Below are 14,369 nucleotides of genomic sequence, written 5' to 3'. Positions count from 1 at the left end.
AACTCCAATGACCTCAACTGCGATAGAACAGTGCAGAATTGCAAATCTCGTCGTTTCGGAGGGCGATGAATGAATCCTGACTAGGTATGCACCCAAGGCCGTAGCTGGGCCCAGCTGAACGAGGCAATAATTTTTAGGAGTGCTTTTGTCAGCCTCTTCCTGCTGGATCACAACTGAACTCACGTCTAAAGGACTCACTCAACCCACCGTTCCAATCGCCCATCAAAACCAATGGTTGACAAATCAATATTCATCTGCTGAAGCATGGTGGCCATGGAGAAAGACTGAGGATTGCAAATTAGCGCATACAGGAAGACCCGAATAGGGTAACGTTCCCGACTTACAGACTCCTCTTTCTCAGAGTCCTCCAGGTCATCCAATTGTTGATGTTCAAGTACACTTACATTATCATGGTGCATCTCATCTGTCTCTGTATTTCTGTTCAAGTGCAGTGCCTCTTCTGCTGCCTGCCGTCGCCATGCGATGAGTCCGCCCATCCTGTTAATTCGTTCTTTAGCATCAGCATATAGCTCTTCTGCAGCCTCACGGGCAATTGTCCTCCATTTCGTGATCAAGGTTTGTAATTCAGCATCTTGGCCCGAGGCTTCAATCTGCAGGGCTTGTTGGGACGTGTTAAGAGACTGGCGCAGTTGTGTGAGGCGGTGGGACAGTGCAGAATATTTTTTCTGGAGATTTTTGTACTCAGGATGAGCAGACTGGTAGTCGAGAGACAACGCAGAAGTGGGAGAGCTTTGGACCGGGACTTCCAGAGTGGTTACGGATGGCGAAAGCGCGGGATTACGTTCAGGCACTGAATCTGGTCTGTGGCTTTGTTCCTCAGGTGCTTGGACCGGGCATCGAACATCGGGCCTCCGGAGCGGTGAACGGAATGGCTTGTTGATGAATTTTGGAGATTGACCCAGCCTTCTTCTCTTTACTGGATGCATCATCTTCATGTAGGAAAGGGGCTCTCATTGATCTACCCTCGTGACGCGTGTCTCAGTCGGTGAGCCATTTCCTTCGGGGGTGGATAGCGAGAGAACGGAGCGGGCTGGCTTGTGGGCAACGAAATGGAATTGGATGAGGCCTTCCAAGCTGTTAGCGATGAAAGCGTCAAGGATTTGACGAGTGATTGACAGAATTGAAGCGCAGGAGTGGCAGACCACCTTTGATGTTCGACTAGTGAGGAGAACTGGACGCTTATTGGAAACGCGGTTAGGAGTAAGGGCAGCCAATGCTCCTGACTAGGGTGCTAGGCTGTATGCAATGAGCAAAATGCGAGGTGACAGACAGAATAATAAACCGAGGATTTAAGAGAATGCTCCTCGGAAATGGACGGCCATCATTTCAAATGACAATATGCAACCCGTCTATCGCATCCTTTTCTTAGTTTGGCGGCCGCCGCGAACAGCGTCTTGTTCCTCCATACCAAGTCTGGAGTGCTTCACCACTTACCACAAACTCGGCTTGCACAGAACCCTCGTACCTCGCCGCCTTCGCCGTCTCCCGCGAGCAGCTGCACCCTCCACCATTTTTCTGCCCTCTGCCTCCGTCCGTGATCTGAGCCAACCCAAACTCGAACCAAACCATAACCAAAACCAAAAACCTAGGCCATTCCCATCCGATTGCCATAATAATGATCCGGCCACACAATCACACGCCAGCTCCAGCACTGTCTCATCCCCTTCTTTGCCCACCTCATCCTCTTCATCATCTCCATCATCATCCTTCTCATCCTCATCACTATCTTCACTATTTTGCACCTTGCACCCATCCACCATGACACCTTGTTACAACGGCATCCGAACCTCACAAACACCACATGCCTAACTTGGGCTTTACAACAATACCTCAGACCTTCAGACTTTAGCTCCACCGGCAAAATATTCTCAGCCCAAGCAAGAACCACCCGCCCACAAACCACCAGCAAACCAACTGGGCTGTAGCCTGCATCAATTCACCCTACTTTCCTCCTTTTTCAAAAACTTTACCAAACCTTTATCACAACATCACCATTCTCATCGATGGCCATGTCGTCCTCAAGCACAACACGTTCGCCCTCTGCCTCAGCGGCTCGAACAGACAAAAGCAAAAAGCAAGGGAAAATAGTCACACTCAAACTGCTGCCGAAACTCCTGCGTCAATTCGAAGACCCTTCCACCAGATCAGAGGTACAATCTACACCCTCGGCCGCCTCGTCGCCTGCTCCTGCAGTTGAAGACGCCTCTACTTTGAAGGTCCCCGAGCTCAATGACAACGCCTCAGAGTCCAACTCGACACCTGCACCCACGGCCGCGGACTCATCCAATGCTGATGTCCCAAAGAAGCGCAAAGGCCCTCTCCTGGGATCCAAGAGAAGCCTAGGACAAATGCTTGATTCGAACGGACTACCAAAACCGCGAGGCAAACCAGGCCCGAAGAAGAAGCCAAGATTGTATGTATATTCCTGTTGTGACCACGTTTTGCCATAACACCATGCTGACCGGTCACAGAGAAGATGGAACCATCGATCACAGCGCCGTCAAGGCTTCAATCACCACCGGAGTGGGTCCCAGCCACAAATTGGGCCCCAAAGCAAACCAAGGTGCTATCAACGCCGGCTTGCGCGCCCTGGATAGATCAGGCAAACCCTGTCGCAAGTGGACCAGGAAGCCCTTCTCGCTGAAGAGCTTCACCGGTGTAGTTTGGGATCTTCCTTCCTGGAGGGGCCAAGAAAGACCAAGAATAGCCAACGGCGAAGAGTCAAGCGACACCAAGGAGATTTCACAAAGCAGCAGCGACGTCAAACCCGACGAAAGCGACACCGCCATGGATAGTACCGCCGGTGATCAACCCGACCCCATGGTTATGTCCACCCCAGCTGCGAGCTCTCCTGCACCAATACCACCACCTTCTTCAGCTATTGCTGCCCAAGGTTAACAAAGCAACTTCCTTTTTTTTTTTTTTTTTTTCTACTATCCTTCATACAGAATCTTAGCTAGTGAGCGGTCTCTGTACCAGGATTGACTTTTATCTTCCGAGATTACAAAAGTGTGATTCATGTTCATCTCGAACATCGACATATTGGCCGGGGGACGCCCACAACGGATTTCAAAAAGAGCTGAATGGGAAGTATGTGAAACATGATCATCGAGCATGGCGTTTTCGGGAACAGGTTGCTACAGACATAGAAAACAGGAATCGTGAATTGGGATTGGGAAATTGTACTACATCACAGAGGGAAACAGATCGAAAACGGTATGGTGCTTGCCCTCTGTTGAGGTGCCAATGAGTTAGGCTTCCGGGCGTCCATATCTGCGATTCAGAGACTTTCTCTGGGACCTTGTATGAATAGACAAGAATCAGAAGATTGTTTTTTTTTTTTTTTTAACCTCGTTATCGTGTGGTTCTTGCCAGGCATAGAGAGAACATCCTCACGTAACCTGTTGATAATGTCGGGTAGTCTTTAGTCTTTCCTCCGGTCCCCGCAACTGAGACGACCTACCACCCAAATGCCGCCCAATGAGACTAGCATCACTTGCGTCGAGACCATCCGTATCAGCGTGATAACGACATCGACATTGCTCTCAGTTATTCCAAAATGCCAACAATAGACACTGCTTGACAAACCACATCATGAGCATTCAACAAAGTACCATGCCCTAGGGCGAACCTCCGGGAGAACCCCAGCCCTCCGAACTCAACGCCATCACGCCTCCCTCCGATTCCGATTACCTCCTCGTGACCATTCCACCTATTCCCTCATCCATCTGCGTGAAATCCCCGATCATTCCTCCTAGAATCGCATTCATCGCGTTGGATCAATATGACAGACGGCTCTAGCTCGAGCAGCAGCGGCCGACCAAGCCAATACGGCGGCAATGTCGCTCGACGTTTATCCTATGCTTCGGTGGCGTCTGGGGCGACATCTCAGAACCTTCCACCTCCTACTCGATCGGGAGCCCTTGCTCATCTTGCCAATTCAACTTCAAGCAGCTCGTTTCCCCCACAATATCCATCAGACCATCAATATCAGAGGCGGCACTCGGGACAAGAGCACGACTCTCCAGGTAGCACGTATTGGCGGAAACCAACATCTCTACCATCATATTCAAGAAAGTTTGCAAACATTCCAGCTCTAGGAACGAACAATACGACTCCGAATCCCTTTTTCATACCCTCCTACCTCCGACACTCGAGATATGTTGCCAAGCTAGAAGCTGCACACAAAGCCAAGATGAAGAGAGAACGAGAACAGCCATCGGCAGGATTGTCAGCAATGAACTCGCTCTCCACCAGCGCTGGGAATACAAACGTCCATCGGATGGCGCCGTCTCATCGTGGCATGACATACGATATCATTGAGAGCAATCCGCCGAAAGAGGAAGAGCAGTTGATGCCGCTACCGTCTCGGTGGAGTGAACAGGACAAATACCCTGGACTTGACGTGACGAATGATGGCCAAGATCTCAAATACAGTGGCTCTGCAAGTAAAGCCGAAATCGAGGCCGCTTCAGTGCGCGCAGACTATCCAATGTCACCTGCATGTGGAATCTACTATTTCGAAGTGGAGATCAAACAGAAGAGTAAGGATACAGCCATTGCCATAGGGTTTTCTACGGCCGAAGCATCATTAGAACGATTGCCGGGCTGGGAAACCCATTCATGGGGTTACCACGGAGATGACGGGAAGATGTTCTTTGGGGAACATTCTGGTCGAAACTACGGTCCTACTTTCGGCGTAGGAGATATCATTGGATGTGGTCTCAACTTCAATGCTGGGTATGCATTTTTCACCAAAAATGGACAGGACCTTGGGATCTGTTTTCGAGAATTAAAAAAAGACATGAAGCCATTCCCCACAATTGGGATGAAGAAGCATTCGGGGGCGTTAGTGACAGGAAATTTCGGTCAGCGACCTTTCGTCTTTGATATTGACGATAAAATGCTCTCCGAGAAGGCAAACGTGACGAGAGATATTACAAAAGCGAAAATTTCATCACTACAACAGCAACAGGATGAAAGCAGTCTCATCCAGGACCTAGTTGCTCATTTTCTGGCTCACGATGGTTACGTGGAGACAGCGAAAGCATTTGCAGAGGAAATCCGACGAGAAAAGCAGTCTCTAAACAATATATTACCAACAACCACACCAGCATCACCGGAACGAGACGATACCGATGCTGTTCACCGCCAAAGTGAGTGGCTCTCATGTCTCTGGTATTCTCGCAGCTGACAGATCCAGGGATACGACAAGCCATTCTCTCTGGAGATATTGACCAGGCTCTTGAGGTAACCCATGCACAATTCCCAACCGTGCTTGTGCAGAATCCCGAAATCCTCTTCAGGCTCAAATGCCGAAAATGGGTTGAGCTGTTCAGCAAGACGACAGAGCTGAATACTCGAAAATCCGCGGTTGAGAATGAGCGGAATTCAAGCAACGGGTTTAATAATTCTTCTAGTGCCGAAGACCATTTTGCTCAACAGATGGATCTTGACGATCATCCAGACAGCGCCCGCCAAGCTAATGGTGTGGGAAGGTCGTCAGCAGATGACAGGCTGCCGCAATATGATCAACCCATCCTCGAAGCGGTGAACTACGGTCAGGAACTGAAAAGAGAATACCGGGATGAAGATGGCAAATATGCGAAGACTCTGGAGGACACGTTCAGCCTGGTCGCCTACAAGTTTCCTAAAGAGAGCGTACACGGCCACCTGCTGGATCCGGCTGGGCGTGTGGCTGTCGCAGAGGAGCTAAACTCGGCCATTCTAGGTAATGTGTGGACAAGACGAGCCCATCATTCTGCTAACCTGCAACAGTTTCTCTGGGAAGATCCCCCTCAGCCGCATTGGAGAAAACATGGAAACAAACCGAAGCATTGATCGATATTCTCAGTCAAGACGGTGGTCCTGCCGCATTTGTCAATCTCCAAGCGTCATTTTCGTCTTGACCACTGGTAGAACACCGAAGGCAGCCGTAGCGGTCCCGAGCAAGGTGCATTCAACTATCTCCGCTGTTTCAATAGGAGTGTTGTCATGAATGTCTGTGCAATAACAGCGCAACCTGGAGCTTTTCAACGGGCGTTTACCAAGTCACTGCATGGGTGAGAAGTTTCAGAGGATTCATTGTACAGGCGTTCGAACTTGTGATATCCGTCAGTATTGTAAGCGATTAATGTGGGATGGATGACCTTGAATGGCACTGGTGCTGGAAATATATGCTCCACATGTATTCACTTTGTAGAGATGCGCCTTTCATTTGAATCTCAAGCTATAGCAACCTGGTCTTCCTTCTCAAGTCCAACAGTAAAGATACCCACAGGCAGTGTGCAATATTGGCAGTTACTGACTAATTGCTATGCACACCCTCATTCTTAGTTGTACTTGGACCATCCTTTTGTGCGAAACAAGACGTCCCTGAGGAAGCAGAGAATTACGCCTAACTTCCCCCCAACTTATCTCATTCTCTTGTCCATTGGCACGCTTGATCTTCGGCGGGAGGGCTTTCTTTTCCTAGACTTGGGCCTCCTTTATTTCCCTGCCTTCGTCTCAGCCGGACGGATAAGTTCCAGATGAGCCTACTCCCGTACTCAGCGCAACGGATAGTAAGCTTGAACTTGCCCCTACCGGTATTTGCGACGAGGCTGAAAGGACTTTCTAAACTGATATCAGATAACGGGAGAACGGAATGGCTCGCCCTGCAGAGAGAGTGAGATTTTATCCTTTCTAGATCCACATACGAGTGTGTGCATTGCCAAGATCTCTGTGACTTGAGACATCGCGACTGCGGCAATCAATCCTACTAAGATATCCCTCAGAGAACCGCGATCGACCTAATGCAATCAGCAGAAAGGCAGCCAGCCGCAATGGACAGCTCAATTGCTGAAAAAAAAGTGCTGCAACTCGTGATTGATGATGGGGACATGACTCCTCAAAGACCAGTCTCTGAGCTGAAGTGCTCGTGTTGGGGGCAATTGTCTCGCAACAACAATCTGGTCATTTCATTCAGTGCTTCAATGGTCATCAATATGGATACTTTTTTTTCATTCTCTTTTCAACAACCCCGTCTCCGCCCAACCGATTTTTTTTTTAAAATTGGGGGAAAGGGGGTTTGCCTTTCTTTTTGTGACAATTCAATTCTTCTAAAATTACACATGAATACGTTGCACGTCGATACAACGACCCGTGGTGCTTCCTTGGATTTTGACAGTCTCTCCCCATCATGGCCATACCCAAAATGCTCCATGATGTCTAGCAATTCCTAGTTGTCCTTCCCGTGCTCATAATCTTTGGAGCTGAGATGTGCCATTGTCAAGACACGGCAGGTCGAACGGCGTACTTGTTACGATGATGATAAAGGTACCGTCAAGCACCGTTGTCCCGAATCCGGCGTCAGAAGGTCATGGCACATTCCAACCATCATTCGGGGCCCAGATGTGATCATCCTCGCTGCCTCGGAGTTCTCTGTTGCCTGCACACACCTCGAATATGTGCGCATACAGAATCTGGGAACGTTGTTGTTGATTCGCAGGAAAATCCGGTCGTCCTGGCAGATGACTAACACATCGGTCTCGAGGATCCTTTTCGCGCCTTGCTCATGGACGCTAAAATCGAGATCGATACCCATATTCAACACATCCTTCTCCTTGCTGGAGTCCATGTTGGCAAGATCTTGGATTCCGGCAAGTACTTTGAGTTGTTGGAGCATTTCAGACGTGCTCACGTTGGCTTTTGGGGTCAAGTCGTACGGCTATCGGTCAACTTCTACATCGGCCTTGTCACGAACCGGCAAGTGTGCGCCGTCATAGTTGACGGGAGTGAGGCTGTCTTCGTTTTGATCCGGGATTCGATGACCAGTGGATCATTTTACCATGCACCCCTTCATGAACCGGCGAAATTCGGCTGGACCATTGCACGAGACGGCCCGTCTTGCAAAGCCTTGTTTTCTAGGGTGGCCACCATGCGGTCTTTCACATCTAGAGCTCTGTCGAGTGACAATTCGGACTCGATAACTGCGGTGCCTTTCACCGTGGCGGCGGCGATCTTCTTATTGAATCCAGTTTCTCGGTGCCGCACGGCGGGAGAGCATAGACGTCATCTTGCTCCACACCATGCAGCCTGCCTGTTTGCGGCTTTGGTGAACTAGCCGAAGAGAGGTACACCGGACGAACGGCCGTATGTCTTTCTTCAAGGTAGAAGAGAAGGCGCCACACCGGCCCAGCGATCCCAGGATGTTGTCCTGGGTTTGTGGTGGTGATCTTGTCTCCTTGTCATAGCAAGGCACTCTGCTACGACATATTTTTCTGCAACACATCTTCCATGACCTCGACTGGTGGCCCAGTGAGGACAGAGATGCTGTGCCCACGCCTGTCGTAGTATTCGATCACTGATTCCGTCGCAGCTGCAGCAGATACACGTGACCATGTGGACATTGCCTTTGAGATATGGATTGGCCTTGTCGAGCGTGCCTTGCGCTTGCAGCCGTCGCATCGGTGATACTGTGAGGCCGTAGGACTCGGGTCTCAACGCCCTGGACGTTTCATGGCGATACACATGCGATCCTCGAGCCACGCGGCTAGAGTGACAACAGTCGGATACCATAGTCACGTTGAGGCAGATTCCTGTCAGCTTGAAGAGCTAATGACTTCATTTGACGTCTAGAGTGCCACGAAAGCTTCCCATGGTGCTTTCTTCGACGTCAAATGCCACCAAATATTGGATGCGCCGGGGTTCTTTTTCTTTTTTCATTTCTCGGGGCGTTTGGTAATGTGATGCTCATTAGTCGTCCTTGATCTTCAAACATGGGCCTGACATACTGTTAAATGGAATCTATCAAGCTAGGCATACTTAGAGAAGATGCAAAGGAATTGCTCTTCGCCGTAGAGAGAGGCGGGACCATCGATGAATTTCCGTCCTCAAACTGTTCAGCCTAATCAACAGCACTTTGTCTTTGTCTTTGTCATTCTTCTTTAGCTGTATGAGGTACCAAATAGCCCGGATTCCGGAAAACTCAAAGCCTTATCCCCATGTTATTGCCGGTTGAAAGTTTCAGCCTGATTGGCAAAATTCATTTTAGCTCGGCAGAAAATCTTAAAAGGTCTGGACTCTTCATCGCCATATCCGGGCAAAAAGCTGAGATATGATCGTAGAGGCTATATCGATGTCAGAGGCTTCGTGTAGCGAAGGGGTCACATAATGTAGTTGAGACCTGAAGGTGAGGCTAGTCTTCAAACCCAAGGTCATTGCTAATTGAGTGAACAGGTTGTCTGCCTAGCGAGCCAAATTGCGATTTGCTGATTAAACAATTCACGAACAAAGATTTCATGGAGATCAGACTGGTTGGGAGATCTACACAGGTTACCCAAGGCACGAGGCTGAAGCTAGGGCCAGAGGAAGGGGCTTTCACGTGATCACGGAGACTTGGCCTCGGTGAAATGATTCCCCGCGCTCTCCGACATCCGCAAGAAAATATTGTGAAACATTTCAAGTTTGGAAGAATTGTGAATTTAAGCAAGTCGGCCCCAGGCACATGAAAATGTCGGTGCAGGTCAACGGGAAGCATGTCTCGGCCTCGAAGAAAGTCGAATCTCTGACAACACCCAAAAAGCGAAAGCACGATACCGAAGAAAGAGAATCCTCCAAAAAGAAGAAGAAGCAGCGGAGAGAAATCGTAGCTAATCCCTCTGCGGCCACTCTGGCAACTTCGACAGAGGAAGGCAAAAAGAAAAAGAAGAAGAGGAAGAATCCCAAAGATGAGACTTCAAGAAGCACACGAATAAACGAAGAAGCACTAGGGTCGCAAGATATTGAGCTGCCCGAGACAGCAGAAGAACCAAATGAAGTCGTTCCGCAAACCTCGTCGACTGCTGTCAATGGTGAGGATGAAATAGTCGTGGACTCAGAAGAGGTTCTTCACCTGCTGGATTCGCAAGATCTTTCATCTTTCTACTCGACACGATTGTCCCTGTACCTCTCGATACCTGCGATCGCGCTTGAAGCAAGCAGCTCTTCGATCCTCGCTATGCACCTCGCGCCATTACTGCTAACATACTTCCCCCCGGCGAAAGGTGTCGTCCTTGGATTCTCCGATCCCGTCCTTTCAGCAAAACCCGATACTGGCATCAATCTGCCTCTCCTACCTCCGCGGAACGGCGAGATCCCATCCCAGGGCGAAGTGTGGGCGCGAACAGCTGATGAATTTGGAGTATGCTGGATATGGCTCACTGCCACTTTCCTAGTGTTCCGACCGCAAAGAGGAGACGAGCTATACGGATGGACCAACGTGGCATCAGAAGGCTTCGTTGGGCTGGTGAGCTACAATTATTTTCAGACGGCTGTAGGCAAGCCCAGAATTCCTGCCGACTGGAATTGGCATGGGCCAACAAAAGAGCAAGCTGGGAAAAATAAGAAGAAGGCCAAAAAGGGCAGATTACGCGACGGAGACGGCGTGAGCCAGGCGCGGGAGGAAGATACACAAGAGGAACCACAGTCGGGCGATCTCTCCAGTTTCCATGTACCAATCGGCGACGACGTCGGCTTTTTCGCAGATTCAACAGGCTCCAAGATCTCTGAGACCCTCAAATTCCGAGTGGTGGACACAGAAATGGTACCTGCACATGATCGCCACAAGTGGGCTTTACAGATTGATGGGACACTGTTAGATGAAGAGGCTGAGCGGCAGGTTGTAGAGGAAGAACGCGCAAAATTCGAGCAAGCACAGCAACACCGGCGGTCCCCACCGCCTAGAGACACAAAGGATGTGCTGATGAGTGGGGCGTTGAGGTTGAGCCGGGAAGGCAGTGTTGCCTCAAGGATATCCGGACAGACTCCCGGGCGACACTGGTTGAGATATTGACGTGGGATAGGATGACGGGATGGTCTGACAGGAAAGCCATCATGCAGCCATGAAGTGTCAGTGGCCGGCTAGCAATGGAATACCTGATGTTAAGCATGTGTGCCTGTGGTGGCTCTCTGGGTACCTGAGGATCTTTAGCCTTTGGGTGGTTAACAATACGCAGACTCTCATTGGCCGGGTGCCCATCTCGGGACAAATGCAAGAGCCCGCAGCATGACGCAAACCATCCCTCACACATTGGGACTTCGACCTGTGTTCAACATCAGCGCACCACCATTTTCCCAGTCTCGACACGGTCGCCATGCACCTCCTGTTCTCTTCCACGTGTACACCGTGAATGCGGATTGCCCTCATCGGCCTTCAGCAACCCGCCTGCATTGGTGTTTCATGTTTGCCCGGTCGACTCTTCGCTTATATGCCGCTTCTTCTTCGTACAAACTACATTTGTCATCCATTCCCATTCCACGCACGACCACCGCAGTTGCAAGCAGATCCCTCTCCATACCTCCAGCCCGAATGGCACAAGAGTTCAAGCTCAAGGGCTTGTCCCAGCTCGATCTGAAAAACCAAGATAAAGTTGAGGCGGAAGTTGAAGGCATTGAGGGTGGGAAGGTCCTCGTGGTCAAAGTCGGCGATCAGATCCACGCTGTCAATGCCAACTGTACACACTACGGTGCGCCTCTGAAGAACGGAGTGCTCACACCCGAGGGACGCCTGACGTGTCCATGGCATGGAGGTTTGTCTTGGAACTCACAAATTCTTTTCCGCCTGGTACTGATTAATTGTCAGCGTGCTTCAATGTCAAGACCGGCGACGTCGAGGATTCTCCTGCACCCTTTGCTCTGAATAAGTTCGATGTGGTCGAGAAAAATAGCGGTGTTTATATCAAAGGCACGGACTCGGATATCATGGGTGGAAAACGACGAATCAATATCAAGACGAAGCCGACTACTCAAGACAGAGTCGTCATTGTTGGAGGGTAAGCAACATCCCGTTAGGTTGAACATGGCCGCGCTCGACTGACCATTGCCCAGCGGCTCAGGAGCATTTGGTGCCATCCTCAAACTTCGCGAGTTCAGTTTCCCCGGTCACGTCACTGTCATCACCCCCGAAGGGTTACCCATCGACCGACCGAAACTCTCCAAAGCTTTGATTACCGACGCCTCGAAGCTCTACCTTCAACCCGAAGAATGGTATGCAGACGGTTCCATAGATTTTCAAGCCGACACTGTCACATCCGTCGACTTCAACTCAAAATCCGTCCTGACCAAGACTGGTAAATCACTCCCATACACCAAACTCATCCTTGCCTCGGGTGGAACACCTCGACGACTACCCCTGCCTGGCTTCAAGGACCTCTCGAATATCTTCGTCCTACGCACCGTCAATGATACGCAAGCGATCATGAACGCTGTCGGCGACAAGGGTAAGAAGATTGTCATTGTGGGCTCCAGCTTCATTGGTATGGAAGTCGGAAACGCCCTGGCCAAGGAGAACACCGTGAGCATTGTGGGCATGGAATCTGCTCCTTTGGAACGGGCTATGGGCACGGAAATAGGCAAGATTTTCCAGAATTCACTCGAGAAGAATGGTGCGAAATTTTATATGAACGCCAGCGTCGACTCAGCTCTTCCAGCTTCGAAACTCGCCGACACCGCAGGCTTGAGTTCGGTGGGCGCGGTCAAGCTCAAAGATGGCACCGAACTCGAGGCAGACCTTGTCATCCTGGGCATCGGCGTCGCCCCTGCCACCGAATACCTCCGCGACAACTCGAGCGTGCACCTATTGAAAGACGGTAGTCTGTCGGTCGATGAAAACTTTGCCGTCAGAGGCCTCAGCGACGTCTACGCCGTCGGTGACATCGCTACGTACCCATACAACGGACCTGGTGGAGAAGGCAAACCCGTGCGCATCGAACATTGGAACGTGGCACAGAACATGGGACGCAGCGTGGGCCGGCTTATCGCCCAGCCTTCGAGCAAGCCGAACCCATTTATTCCAATCTTCTGGTCAGCACTGGGAAGTCAGCTGCGATATTGCGGCTCGCCGATGAATGGCTGGGACGATCTGGTAGTCCAGGGCGAGCCAGAGAACGGCAAATTCGCAGCATACTACGCCAAGGGCGCCGAGATCGTGGCTGTCGCCAGTATGATGATGGATCCCGTCATGGTCAAGTGTGCGGAGCTAATGCGTTCGGGCAAGATGCCGTCCAAGTCGGAAATTCAAGGTGGAATGGATGTGTTGCAGGCAAATTTGTGAGGTGGCCATTGAATCAGACACGGCCTTCAGAGCAATATCAAGATGAACGGGAATATGGTAGCATACCCATTAATGTGTCTCCGAAGATAACAAGCTGCATGATTGTAGGTCTAGATATCGAACTTGAACTGATCAGGAACCGAAGATATAGAGAACGCGGCCTGCATTCCTCGACCTTTCAAGCTTGTTTCTTCTCCTTACGTTCCGGTGGCTTCTGGGGAATGTCCGATACCTGGTCCGGAAGAATAATTCATGGTTCTGATTTCACCTTAGATGCCTTGCCACTACCAATCCTGGCAATGAATCACGTCGACTTCGCACGAGTAAAGTGCTACTCATACATATGTGTAACAGTACAGCTCGTGGAATGTCTTTTTTGTCCCGATCCATCTCTTTTCTGGCAACATGACCACGATTTGACCGACGTCTAGCGCATTCGCGGCCGGGATATTTTGTCCATCTGTCCAGGACCTTCAACCTTTAGTTGGTGCTGCAGTGCCATATTACCTGGTGCCCGTTGTCGAAGGAGACAGTGAGTCCGGGGATCCTAGAAGTTACTTAGATACGAGATGATCAATGATCATGGTCAATAAACTGGTTGGCAAGCCTTCAACACACGGCATGACGGAATGGATGGAAACATCAGATCACATCCTGAAACAAGAACTGCAACGCGTTAAAAGTGACCGGGAATCAGAGCAGGGACGTGTTTGAGCATTTGGGTCGGTCCTGGTGCGTGATGGAGATCTGCTCGGGATAGCTAAGCGTTGTGAGGATGGGAAACCCTCGTCTCAATGCGAGCGCCATGGTGAGGGGAATGTTGACCCGGTCAGGTCAATCTGAAGATACTGAGATTCTTCCGCCCAGGGTCTTGCTGGCATCCACCGGGCAAAGGCAAGTCCATCCCGAGCCTTTGCACGTTGGACCCAGAACAGTCTAGATGCAGGCGATGGGCTTTTCCCGGACATTGACTCTCAGGTCCACCAGGAGAAAAACCGTTGATAACCGGTAGTTGACTTGAAAAGCCTCGGCCCAGATCTGCTAACATTCACAGTGTGAGATAGCAAATACCAGGTACTTGTCCCTCAGCGGTGTCATGAAGGAAGGCCCCACGGTCTTGTATCAAGGAGGATCCACACTCAACGGTGATCAGCCGAATACGCGGGAGCTGAGAAGTCTTAAGGGGTTCTGAAACCTGAGCCAAAGCTTTTGACCTTGTCAAAGATGTCAACCGAGATATATGGTGACACTTTTGGAACAAAGTCCTAGGTTATTG

At 50.4% G+C, this 14,369-nt stretch overlaps 6 protein-coding genes across 6 annotated transcripts; 5 read left to right on the top strand and 1 right to left on the bottom strand.

Annotated features, from left to right (window-relative positions):
• Window positions 1-194: 194 nt before the first annotated feature.
• On the bottom strand, window positions 195-956 carry Z518_02367 (uncharacterized protein; the record flags this gene model as incomplete). Its single annotated transcript, XM_013419395.1, has 2 exons — window positions 195-284; window positions 345-956. The coding sequence occupies 2 exons, from the start codon at window positions 954-956 to the stop codon at window positions 195-197; spliced, it is 702 nt and encodes a 233-aa protein (XP_013274849.1).
• Window positions 957-2,024: 1,068 nt separating this feature from the next.
• Window positions 2,025-2,919, top strand: Z518_02366 (uncharacterized protein; the record flags this gene model as incomplete). The annotated part of the gene is made up of 2 exons (XM_013419394.1): window positions 2,025-2,434; window positions 2,493-2,919. The coding sequence occupies 2 exons, from the start codon at window positions 2,025-2,027 to the stop codon at window positions 2,917-2,919; spliced, it is 837 nt and encodes a 278-aa protein (XP_013274848.1).
• Window positions 2,920-3,805: 886 nt separating this feature from the next.
• Z518_02365 (uncharacterized protein) lies at window positions 3,806-5,930 on the top strand (the record flags this gene model as incomplete). Its single annotated transcript, XM_013419393.1, has 3 exons — window positions 3,806-5,177; window positions 5,225-5,752; window positions 5,800-5,930. 3 exons carry the CDS (start codon window positions 3,806-3,808, stop codon window positions 5,928-5,930), a joined length of 2,031 nt encoding a protein of 676 aa, XP_013274847.1.
• A 1,646-nt stretch (window positions 5,931-7,576) lies between these two features.
• Z518_02364 (uncharacterized protein) lies at window positions 7,577-8,125 on the top strand (the record flags this gene model as incomplete). The annotated part of the gene is made up of 1 exon (XM_013419392.1): window positions 7,577-8,125. One exon carries the CDS (start codon window positions 7,577-7,579, stop codon window positions 8,123-8,125), a length of 549 nt encoding a protein of 182 aa, XP_013274846.1.
• A 1,389-nt stretch (window positions 8,126-9,514) lies between these two features.
• Window positions 9,515-10,834, top strand: Z518_02363 (uncharacterized protein; the record flags this gene model as incomplete). Its single annotated transcript, XM_013419391.1, has 1 exon — window positions 9,515-10,834. One exon carries the CDS (start codon window positions 9,515-9,517, stop codon window positions 10,832-10,834), a length of 1,320 nt encoding a protein of 439 aa, XP_013274845.1.
• Window positions 10,835-11,047: 213 nt separating this feature from the next.
• On the top strand, window positions 11,048-13,093 carry Z518_02362 (uncharacterized protein; the record flags this gene model as incomplete). The annotated part of the gene is made up of 3 exons (XM_013419390.1): window positions 11,048-11,570; window positions 11,624-11,813; window positions 11,869-13,093. The coding sequence occupies 3 exons, from the start codon at window positions 11,048-11,050 to the stop codon at window positions 13,091-13,093; spliced, it is 1,938 nt and encodes a 645-aa protein (XP_013274844.1).
• Window positions 13,094-14,369: the final 1,276 nt, after the last annotated feature.

Source organism: Rhinocladiella mackenziei (assembly GCF_000835555.1).
Source record: "Rhinocladiella mackenziei CBS 650.93 unplaced genomic scaffold supercont1.2, whole genome shotgun sequence".
NCBI classification, from domain to species: Eukaryota; Fungi; Ascomycota; class Eurotiomycetes; order Chaetothyriales; family Herpotrichiellaceae; genus Rhinocladiella; species Rhinocladiella mackenziei.
The sequence above is the reverse complement of the archived record's forward strand: the minus strand, read 5'-3'. Positions and strand labels throughout refer to the sequence as shown.